This window comes from Schistocerca gregaria, chromosome 2 (genome assembly GCF_023897955.1).
Source record: "Schistocerca gregaria isolate iqSchGreg1 chromosome 2, iqSchGreg1.2, whole genome shotgun sequence".
In the NCBI taxonomy this organism is placed as follows: Eukaryota; Metazoa; Arthropoda; class Insecta; order Orthoptera; family Acrididae; genus Schistocerca; species Schistocerca gregaria.
The window spans coordinates 815,736,014-815,748,700 of NC_064921.1; the positions used below are offsets into that span (position 1 = coordinate 815,736,014).

Genomic DNA, 12,687 nt, shown 5'->3' on the forward strand with positions numbered 1-12,687 from the left:
GTGTGTAAAGTACAATCAATTTAACTTCTGCACCATTTCAGTGCAGTAACATGTCCATCATAAGTAAGCATTGTAGTAGTTCCATTATATATTGATTACCTTACAAATAAAAAAACTTTTTTTTTTTTTAAATTTTAAATTCATTGCACTAGTATGATCTTAGTAAATGAGTGTTGTAAAACATCACTACAAATCAATTGGAATGAAAGTAAATCTAATCTAATCTAATCTAACACGTCTGCCCACCTTTACCCGCTCCTTTTCCCGACCTCCCTGCCCCCCAACCACCTAACACTGCATATGTTGCCAGTCTAGTCCCTCCACACTCCACCAGACAGCGTTCATCTCTTCCCTCACCTGTACACTACCATCCTCTCCCCTTCCTCAGCCTCTCCAGATTGTTGCTTGCTTCCCATGTGATAGTTGCACTCCAGCGCGAAATGCTGGAGTTGGCAGTCATATGTCCATGAGGTGTGCTTGCTTGTTGTGTCTCTTTTTACTGATGAAGGCTGTCGTCGAAAGCTTTATGTAAGTGTCTTTTATTGTGCCTGTCTGCCACTTGACATATCTTCTTTATGGTAAGTAGCAATCTGTCTTTTCCTACATTGTAGATATTCCTACCTGGAGTTTTCATTGTTTAATATGCAAAGTCAAAAGATTTTCAGTGAATAGTGTTGAAGATAAAAAAAAAAATTAAATTGTTGTATGTTACAATTGAGACACATTTGATGAAAAACATGATTGAACCCTTGGATACGGAACAAATAAACTCTACTTACAGTTACGTCCTTTTAGATCTGAATTCATCACACGGCAGCCACCGACATAGTTTCTCATTCATGTGAGGACATTTTTAGTGGGCAACAAGGCGTGAAATACTGTACTTGTGACAAACTCGGACAGCACCAGTCAATGCAAGCAAATACATTTACAATATTTATAATAACTTATCAATGAAAATTCATAAATGTTAGAATTTCTAATTCACTCTGATGTTTTAATTAAACAAAAATTTCTTACACTTAAGTGCAGAAACTCAATTACTGCCACAAATAAAGGATCTGCCTTTTTGGCCAAAAGCTTATTTGTTTAACAATATTTTTGTTCTGTCTATCTGCAACTCAGCACCACCACTATATGGTGAGTAGCAATCTCACCATTTCATTTTCCACTGTTGGACCTGGTGTACAATACTTATCTTCTTCACAGTGCTCAAACATCAGTATGTAAAATAACTTTGATTATCAAGACAATGGGAAGTCAAGGATGGAATAACAACAATGTGGAGAGAATAAATTAACAGTCAACACATAGAGGATGCATTAAGATGGTACATTCTTCATCATCAGAAATAGAAAACTCACTCTCTCTCTCTCTCTCTCTCTCTCTCTCTCTCTCACACACACACACACACACACACACACACACACACACACACACAGAGAGAGAGAGAGAGAGAGAGAGAGAGAGAGAGAGAAACTGTCTTCACACACTCAAAGATGACAGAGGTCATGTGTATGCAAGTTGTGTGTGTTTTCTGCTTCTGATGAAGAATTTAGTCCAAAAGCTGAACATTTCTAGCATTCTTTTTCACTGTGCCTGTCTATGCTTAGCCACCTCTATATGGTGAGCAGCTATCTATCCTTTCCATTGGTCACAGAAAAACAGTACACGAAAACACACAAAATACGAGGCACGAGGAGTGCTCTGAGTAACCAAATGGACATACAAGTCAAACAGACCAACCATGAATGAGAGAGCAGCAACTAAATACAAAAATTTTTGTTGAGCAGGCACGATGATGAAGAAACATCAAGCAGTCCTGGCGTGAAAAATGAGCCCAAATATCAAACATGGCTCTGTATATTCATGTGGTGTAAAAGGATATAATGCACACTTAAGATAAGTAGATTTTAATTCAACAAGATCTTGGGAAGGAGTATGCCATGCTGTGGAACCACCCAGGATTCAAACAAGTAAATTATGTTGTCATGAGGTAGAAGCTTGGAAGATACACCTCCCACCCTATGTGTGTGTGTGTGTGTGTGTGTGTGTGTGGGGGGGGGGGGGGGGGGGGGGAGAGCCGGCAGGCAGGTACGTGCGTATGTGCAGGCGTGCGTGCTTTGTGAGGGACAGGGTGCATTTTTCAGTCTTTTTATGCAGATCCTCACTCTCATTGACAACTCTATTTTGTGAAAAGTCATTGGCACTCATGTGAATTATATTAATGTCAAAATTATAGTACCCCTTGCATGATACACAGATAGAGGTGTGATTCTCTTGCTTGGGCACAAGAATTGGTTTATTATTGTGTCACATATTCTGAATGCTTCTGAAGCACCTAGAACCGCTCGATCACACCGCCCGGCCCGAACGTCTGATTCGGAGGTTGTCTGCTCTGTAACTTAGGACAGACGGTGGTCTGTGGCATCTCTGCCGAAAGTGAGCAATGCTGGTGCACGCCCAAGACGTGTTTCAGAGTACATCGTTCATCGTACATTGGGCAACATGTGATTCTCTTACTTGGGCACAAGAATTGGTTTATTATTGTGTCACATATTCTAAATGCTTTATAAGTTAATAGTTCTAATTTCTATGACTTGGCCAGAGTTAGTGTCTTGTAAACATTGATCACTGGTACACTGTATAAGATAATTCAGATTTAAAACTTGAATGTTAGTTCATTTCTTAAATAAAGTTCACAAACAATGCAGTTAATATGCAATATACATATATTTACATCTCTTACAAAATATTTTCTTTTCATGAAATACTGTTGCAAATTACTTTACAATTACTCTTCATTACAATATATTTACAACATTTATGTCTATACTTGCTTTCTATGTGAGATTCCCATTACAATGGAGCACAACATTTTTATACAAAACTGTAGCCATAGAGTACATTAAAAAAACACACACACAAAAAAAATATCTACACAGGCACTAATATGTTCATATAGTTAAGTGAACACTTTAGTGAGGCTTTGGTTTGTGTCCATCAACATAAAAGTTTCGGGTTGCTTTTGGAAGCTGAAGAACCATGCCATCATACTCCTTTTTCAAAATTATCTGGCAACCTGATGATAAAGAAATGCATAAATCAAACCAGTAAAATACATAATCATATAATAGTACATAAAACATTTAGATGAGCTTGGACTAGATAGCAGAAAAGCCTGCATAGCCTTAACTAATTAACTAAGGAACATTGCTGGAAATAAAAGAGCTGTTGACAGAGACCAAGCTCATTTCAGTTTCAGGTATTTTTATTAAAAAAAAATACCAAGTTGCAAGTTGCTTTTTCTATTTATTGTCACTACATAAAAATTTGTATCTGAAACAAAGGGTCCAGTAATTGCCCATATGAAACAGTAATAATATTTCTGTAAACACAACATGTTAAATTCAGAGACCTTTAAAATGGTAACTATCTTATTTGCTCTCAAAGACTACACATACTTTGTGATATCCAAAATACAAACTTATGTACCATACATCAGGATTTAAAGCTCTTTCAAATGTTGCTACTGGATTTAAGTGTTTTTGCTACAGTTTATAAAGAGACAGTTTGTTTCAACATGTGAACAATATTTTTTAGCTTTGTGTGTGCAGGATGAAGCAACAAAACTTGCTAATTTAAAAGGTCAATGAAACAAAAAATATTGTATTTACATTCTGATTTCTACTTTGCATTATTAATAACTGGAAATTTAAAATTACACTTTTATAAAAATTATATCGAGCAAATTACACCATTGTTTTCATCAAATTCTGAAGTTGCCAGTCAATTACAAACAGGCTACTTTTGAGCAAATATTCTCCTTCAAAGGTACAAGAGTCCTCGGATGATTGGTATAAACAAGTTTTAGATATCTCCATAAAGGTCTCAAGTGGCTACATCAGGGGACCACACAGGCCACAGAAGATCAACCATCAAGCAGATCAGGCAACAAGGGAACTTTACTGCAAAATATGCATTACAGTACAGAATGGTGTGCCAGTCACAAATCTGTTAAATACAAGGCAAGAAAGTTGTTATCTTGTTCACAAATCATAGCATTCACAATTATTGCATGGAGATTTTTCAGAGAGAGAGAGAGAGAGAGAGAGAGAGAGAGAGACCAATGATCTCCACCATAACAGATGTTATGTTTATTCACAGTTCCAGACAGATGAAAGGACATATTTTGAGGCAACTCTTCTAGCCATTCTTCACATGAATTTTGCCTGCAACCAAATCCTGTTCAGCACAGCTAACTTGTATGGGTGGAAACTGGGGTCATCATGAAGAATCCGGCTCACAGAACAATCAGAATCAATGGGCAGCTGCATGCTTGCATGTCTAGCACTGAGGAGATCACAAAAATGACCATCTCATTGCTTTGTCATCCCCCTTGTCCATTGTGGTATACACCACTACTAACAAACACCGAACAACGTGCTCCAGTACGCGGCCGCCAAATACATCACTGGCCACACTTCTCTGGGCGGCCCGCTGCTTCCATCGCTGGCCGTCTTCACACGCAGGCTCCCTTACTTGGCCGAGAAATACATCGCTGGCCGCACTTTTCCGGGCGGCTCGCGGCTACCATCGCTGGCCGCCTTCGAGCGCGCCTTTGTCAGCACACAGCAATTGGCTATGCCAGGAAACATTGCGATTGGTTTTCCCTGGAAAACAGCGACCCCAGCTGACGGCTCCATTAACTAGCAAGTCTTATATAAAGCCAGCCGCTGCCGCAAATGACAGTTCTCATCGGGAAGTACAGTACGCCGTGTTCCAGCTGCTTGTGGATGACTCGCCGCACCACTCGAGGTTACCTGGCTGCTCGGCGGAAATCTTGCAACTTCATTTGGAGAGACTGAACGTCACTGGACTCGGGAATAATTACGGGATGTGCACCTCACCATGCACATTTGGACATTGGTATAACCAAACTTTAATTATGCATTACTTCTGAGTGTGAGGCAGTGTAGACGCTTGGCTAACATAATTGTTAAAAAGTGATTTGTGATTTAATAAACCAGACTGAAGAGGTTATTGTGTTATTCCTGGTTATAACAACCATCGTATTGTCACCTAAAAGATTGTGGTAAATCTATTGCTCTTCTTCATACATTTCCAGTTGCCCTAAGGTGTCAACCCACACAACAACTGATTGCCAGTTAGGAACAGATTTTCGAGCAGAAAAATTCAGATGTACACGAAATGTACACTTGTCAACAACAATCACCCGACCATTACACAAGTTGGCCTCTAAGGAAAATGTGTGCTGCTTCTTTGTGCAATGAATTGTCACTACTGAGGCAGGTGTTGTTGTTGTTGTTGTTGTTGTGGTCTTCATTCCTGAGACAGGTTTGATGCAGCTCTCCATGCTACTCTATCCTGTGCAAGCTGCTTCATCTCCCTGTACTAATTGCAACCTACAGCCTTCTGAATCTGATTAGTGTATTCATCTCTTGGTCTCCCTCTACAATTTTTACCCTCCATGCTGCCCTCCAATGCTAAATTTGTGATCCCTTGACGCCTCAGAACATGTCCTACCAACCGGTCCCTTCTTCCTGTCAAGTTATGCCACAAACTTTTCTTCTCCCCAATTCTATTCAATACCGCCTCATGAATTATGTGATCTATCCATCTAATTTTCAGCATCCTTCTGTAGCACCACATTTCGAAAGCTATTCTCTTCTTGTCCAAACTATTTACCATCCATGTTTCACTTCGATACATGGCTCCACTCCATACAAATACTTTCAGAAACGACTTCCTGACACTTAAATCTATACTCGATGTTAACAAATTTCTCTTCTTCAGGTACGCTTTCCTTGCCATTGCCAGTCTACATTTTATATCCTCTCTACTTCGACCATTATCGTTATTTTGCTCCCTAAATAATAAAACTAACTCACTACTTTAAGCGTCTCATTTCCTAATCTAATTCGTGCAGCATCACCCAATTTAATTCGACTACATCCTCATTTTGCTTTTGTTGATGTTCATCTTATATCCTCCTTTCCAGACACTGTCCATTCCATTCAACTGCTCTTCCAAGTCCTTTGCTGTCTCTGACAGAATTACAATGTCATCGATGAACCTCAAAAGTTTTTATTTCTTCTCCATGGATTTTAATACCTACTCCGAATTTTTCTTTTGTTTCCTTTACTGCTTGCTCAATATATAGAGTGAATACCATCGGGTATAGGCTACAACCCTGTCTCACTCCCTTCCCAACCACTGCTTCCCATTCATACCCCTTGACTCTTGTAACTGCCATCTGCTTTCTGTACAAATTGTAAATAGCCTTTTGCTCCCTGTATGTTACCCCTGCCATCTTTAGAATTTGAAAGAGAGTATTCCAGTCAACATTGTCAAAAGCTTTCTCTAAGTCTACAAATGCTAGAGACATAGGTTTGCCTTTCCTCAATCTTTCTTCGAAGATAAGCCGTAAGGTCAGTATTGCCTCAGGTGTTCCAACATTTCTATGGAATCCAAACTGATCTTCCCCGGGGTTGGCTTCTATCAGTTTTTACGTTCATCAGTAAAGAATTAGCGTTAGTATTTTGCAGCTGAGATTTTTTAAACTGATAGTTCAGTAATTTTCACATCTGTCAATACCTGCTTTCTTAGGGATTGGAATTATTATATTCTTCTTGAAGTCTGAGGGTATTTCGCCTCTCTCATACATCTTGCTCACCAGATGGTAGAGTTTTGTCAGAACTGGCTCTCCCAAGGCCGTCAGTAGTTCTAATGGAATGTTGTCTACTCTCGAGGCTTTGTTTCGGCTTAGGTCTTTCAGTGCTCTGTCAAACTCTTCAAGCAGAGCCATATCTCCCATTTCATCTTCATCCACATCGTCCTCCATTTCCATAACATTGTCCTCAAGTACTTCGTCCTTGTACAGACCCTCTATATACTCCTTCCACCTTTCTGATTTCCCTTCTTTGCTTAGAACTGGGTTTCCATCTGAGCTCTTGATATTCATGCAAGTGGCTGTTTCCTCCAAAGGTCTCTTTTATTTTCCTGTAGGCAGTATCTATTTTACATTTAGTGAGATAAGCCTCTACATCCCATTTGTCCTCTAGCCATCCCTGCTTAGCCATTTTGCACTTCCTGTCGATCTCATTCTTGAGACGTTTGTATTCCTTTTTGCCTGCTGCATTTACTGCATTTTTATGTTTTCTCCCTTCGTCAATTAAATTCAATATTTCTTCTGTTACCCAAGCATTTCTACTTGCCGTCGTCTTTTTACCTACTTTACGCTCTGCTGCCTTCGCTATTTCATCCCTCAGAGGCAGGTGGTGAACACATTTCCTGATCTACCATATCAAATGAGACCATCCCCACCATTGGCCAACTACAAGTCCCTTTACAGTGCCCCATTCAAATTGGCAGGTTTCATTGCCATACCCTGTACTTTGAAAGTATTCTCTGCAGCCATCCCAGCTGAATAGCGGACAACAACATTGTAGAATGAAATTTTCACTTTGCAGCGGAGTGTGTGCTGATACGAATCTTCCTGGCAGATTAAAACAGTGTGCCAGGCCGAGACTCGAACTCGGGACCTTTGCCTTTTGCGGGCAAGTGCTCTGCTAACAACATTGTATTTAACAACATTGCATTTAGTTTGCTACATCATCATTCACCCAAATCTTTTCAAATACTAAGAAACACAACAGTATGCCAGCTTTTTTATTAATAAAATAATGCTTTACTATACGTAGATAACTGCAGAAATATCTATAGTTGAATTGTGTCAATAGAAGTTAATATGTAAAAATTTACTCCACAAATTGAAATGTCTACAAACTGATTATGAGGAAACACTGTAAACCACAGTCAGTGTACTAAAAAGAGAAGCAGTCAATGGATAGAAGACAAATGAATTTTGGTTTCTAAACACACACTAGCAAAGCACAATACAGTCTTTTTAATTTCTGTTGTTGTCTTGTCTCCACATTGGTTGTAAACAATTCGTGTCAGCACAATTTTGTCATAGATAGACATGGTTGGAGACCATGGCTCTTATATACACACATCAAAAAACGTTTTGTGTCATCCAGGTTCCCAGAACCCCTGAAGATAGACATTGACTGTGGATACTGTATCACAGACATAGTCCCTTTGACTGTTCAGAGATGTCACTAAACCCACCAAAAGATGTAAACAACCATGCATGAGCAACGCCTTATTAGACAGAGAGGGTCCGACAGCCGATCAGTTTCAGTCATTCCAACAGGAAGGAGGTGCACAGCTCGTGTTGCCTGCAGCTCAACCACAACGAGATGGTCAGTGCCACGGTTCGATCATATCCTCATTGGTACTTTGTTCGAGGAAGGACTCAACAAGGAAAGTGTTCAGGCGTCTCGGAGTGAACCAAAGTGATGTTCTTCAAACATAGAGGAGATACAAAGAGACACGAACTGTCGATGACATGCCTCACTCAGGCTGCACAAGGGCTACTACTGCAGTGGATGACTGCTACCTATGGATTATCACTAGCAGGAACCCTGACAGCAATGCCACCATGTTGAATAATGCTTTTCATGCAGCCACAGGATGTATTGTTACAATTCAAACTGTGCGCAACACAGTTGCTGCATGATGCGCAACCTCAAGCCCAACGTACATGGCGAGGTCCATCTTTGAACCACAACACCATGCAGCATGGGTACAGATAGGTCCAACAACATGCCAAACGGACCGCTCAGCACTGGCATCATGTTCTCTTCATCGATGAGTGTTGCATATGCCTTCAACCAGAAAATCGTCGAAGACGTGTTTGGAGGCAACCCGGTCACGCTGAACACTAAGGCACACTGTCCAGCAAGTGCAGCAAGGAGGAGGTTCCCTGCTGTTTTGGGGTGGCATTATGTGGGGCCGACGTACACTGCTGGTAGTCATGGAAGGCACCTTAACAGCTGTAAAATATGTTAATGCCATCCTCCGACCGACAGTGCAACCATATCGGCAGCATATTGGCGAGGCATTTGTCTTCGTGGACAACAATTCGTGCCCCCATCATGCACATCTCGTGAATGACTTCCTTCAGGATAACAACACTCAACTAGGTGGCCAGCATGTTCTCCAGACATGAACCCTATTGAATACACCTGGCATAGTTTGAAAAGGGCTGTTTATGGACAACGTGACCCACCAACCACTATGAGGGATCTGCACCGAACCGCCGTTGAGGAGTGGGACAATCTGGACTAACAGTGCCTTGATGAACTTGTGGATAGTATGCCACAACGAATACAGGCATGCATCAACGCAAGAGGACGTGCTACTGGGTATTTGAGGTACCGGTGTGTACAGCAATCTGGACCACCACCTCTGAAGGTCTCACCGTATGGTGGTGCAACATGCAATGTGTGGTTTTCATGAGCATTAAAAAGGGTGCAAATGATGTTTATGTTGATCTCTATTACAATTTTCTGTACAGGTTCTGGAACTCTCGGAAAAGAGGTGATGAAAAACTTTTTTTGATGTGTGCAAAATAAATTGTTGGCTAGTTGCTATTCACCATCAACAATCTAATTTGTGTCAGTATTTTGCAACCATGACTTATTACGCCTATGGCTGGGTAGTAGTCAAATCCTGTCAACACTTGTCTCCTTTCAGTCTGGACTTATAACATTCTTCTTAAAATCTAAGGGTATAATGTATCTTGCAGACTAGGAGGAGTTTGTGGGGCCAGCCATACACAATGTAATCTACTGTAGCAACACGAGTGTACTATCATCCACCCTTATGCAATATTTGAAAGTTCAGCAGCGCGCTTGTAATTTGACTGGTGCATTGTCATCAGAGCTGGTCACTCCTCGCCAGCACGACACAAGGCAGTCAGTGTGTGTCGGGAATGGCATAAGCACGTAGAAATAGACACACTGTAATTAAATCACTTTATGCGGAAATTGGCAACACTTCTACTAATGTTTTTCTGCAATGGTGATTCGAGTATTGAGAAGAACTGGACCAAACCATATGTTTTTAAGGAAATTTACTGAATTTGCTAACAAATGGGAAGTTTTGTAGCTCGCAGTGTTGAATTCCACCATATCACTAATAAACTTCAGTAACATGAAACTGATCTGTGCTTCTTGTTTATAGGGTTGGGTTGGGTTGGGTTGTTTGGGGAAGGAGAACAGACAGAAGGTCATCGGTCTCATTGGATTAGGCAAGGAAGGGGAAGGAAGTTGGCCGTGCCCTTTCAAAGGGACCATCATCCCAGCATTTGCCTAGAGTGAAAGACCTTTGATGTGCAGCAACATGTACGCTGCATGTTTTCGTATTATGAAGTTATAAATTTGAATTCCACCAAACACTGCAAATCACTTTCAGAAGCATTGAAATCAGCATTGTGATGTGATTTTGTAAGCCATAGCTCATGTCACGTGATCTCACCAGCTGATGACAGCATGGGACACGTGATGTAGTCAGCCAATAGCAAGATCACACTTAAGTAGTGCGAACACACAAGTAAGAAGAGTGAAAGGTTGAAATTAATATTTACATACCATTTACCTATAATATTGGTCTCTAACATTAATAAGCTGGAAGAGAAGCTAAGCTTCCACATATAATGTTGATCTTTTTTGCATTTGTTACACTTTAAGATACATCACACAAATGTGTCTTCTGGGCTCGAAATTCTTCTAAATGGTCGTCCTCAGAAAGTTGATTTTTAAATGAGAATCAAACACTTTGTGATTTAAGAAATTCATTGTACATTATCACCCATAGCTCATCTTATGTAAAAGAAAATCTCCTTTGAATGTAACGCTTTTCAAAACCACCACTCGCATTATTTTCCCGCGAACTGTTAGAAATAGGTTCATTTCGGCAATTGCAAGAGAGCGCCAGATAACAAGCGTCACCACGCTTGCGCAGCTACGATGACGCAGGAAGCCCATATGTTCATAGGTGTAAAACATTAAAAGATATTACATTATGTCATAAAAGAAACAAGACATCAGAGGATACTTCAAGAGCATCGGAATTTCATAAACCATACTAAAACACACAATTCGGCCCAAGTGCACATTCATATGCAAATTTTCTTGGAGTACCAATACTGTATTATCTCGGGTCTGGTTCTTTATTATGGCATAATGCGAAACGTGCACTTGATATGCAGCGAACAGTTGAAACTAGCCAATAGTGTGAAATTAGACACTTCGTTTCAAATAAATTGACTGCCTCAACAGAAAAGATTAATAAAAGCCAAATCTCTTTTGCGAACCAGCCAAAATAATTTCATTGTTCTGTAAGGCGATTAATGTTTGACTGTCAGAAAGGTGGAAAGAAAATTTAAAACTAATAACATATTTTAGCCTTCCGTAATTACGCGAATGTATTTTAATTCATTTGATAGCTCCCGGCCACAAAAATCCGTTTTGTTATCATTTAACATGAGAGCAATAAACGAAGAGGAAACAACAAAATCACTAAATGTAAACACAGGTCATGTGGAGACGACTCACCTCCCCACCGCAACTCAGACTGCTCTTTGCATCAGCCCCAGATTTACTAATTTCCTAACTGGGGCAATATTAAGCAGTGGCGCCCAACCACACATCTTAACAAGAAGCGGGAGAAGGTACTACTCATACGCAACTTAACTGTGCATGCACAAGAGCCCACCAGCAACTGCCCAAACAAATCTAATTTAAACAGTTGTCACGCCACGCTCATCGGAGGCAATTTGTTGTCACAAATGAATGCATAGTCTTCCTAAAGCCTTTGACACACTTTGCTGTTGGCAGACGCTTGTATGAGCATTGTTTTGTTGTTGTATACTGCACATTTCCTTTGCAACTTAAGTTTTATTTTCTTTATTTTATTTTCTCCTGTTCATGTTTTGTTGCTGCAGAATTATCTGCAGTAGTGGGATACAGTAATATCCTTAGTTAGAGTATTGGTTCTTACCAGTCAAAATCACAAAAATTTAACTGGAAACCAAAACAATGAAAAATTCCCGGAATTCTAAACAATTCCCAGGTTTTTCCCGGTTTTCTACCGGATGAAAAAATTCCCAAGTTTTACCTGGATCTCCCGGTTGTCCCGGGTCGTATACACCCTGTAATAAAAAATGGGGGTTCCTATTTTTTACACACTCACTCGAAAATGGCATAATGGCTAGACGTGAACAATAAGTAAAATATAAAACTTTTGTTCGAATGAATAGACAATCTCAGTGGGAAAAAGTTGTTTCTTTTAGTCTATTTATTGTTCCTGTTTGCCCCAAAACGTAGAACACAATTATAAAGTGCTGGACAACTCATCACTGAGTTGATACATCACATATGCTTTGACAAGCTATTCTATCTTAATAATGTATTGCTTCACCAGTGGTTTATTGGAGTATATGATAATGGCACACTGTGTAATACAGGTTTTACACAAGAAGCCATTCATACATTCTGTAAGGGGGCGTGGTTTGCCATGTCGCATGGCTATGAAATACTAACACCTTGCGTGCATGGAGAAAGTTATTCTGGCAGGCATGCCTCTAAATTGCTTCAACATCTTCCTTTAATCCAACCTGGTGGAGGATTCCAAAACTTTCTCGTAACAACTAGGTTGTGGTAATGACTTCCTAGTTGTAATGAAAGTTTTGGAATCCCCACTAGTTTGGATTGAAGGAAGATGTTGAAGCAATTCAGAGGCATGCTGCTATATTTG

At 40.1% G+C, this 12,687-nt stretch overlaps 1 protein-coding gene across 2 annotated transcripts in view; it reads right to left on the minus strand.

The window, feature by feature from the left end:
- Positions 1-2,527: 2,527 nt before the first annotated feature.
- The window catches only part of LOC126335146 (adrenodoxin-like protein 1, mitochondrial), a 78,545-nt gene continuing 68,385 nt past the window's right edge, over positions 2,528-12,687 (minus strand). The window contains exon 6 of one of the 2 annotated variants that reach the window (XM_049998110.1): positions 2,528-3,082. In XM_049998110.1, the coding sequence (XP_049854067.1) occupies positions 2,979-3,082 (104 nt within the window). In that variant the 3' untranslated portion in view covers positions 2,528-2,978. The remainder of the gene's footprint in view (positions 3,083-12,687) is intronic. The other variant, XM_049998111.1, reaches the window with a different exon arrangement.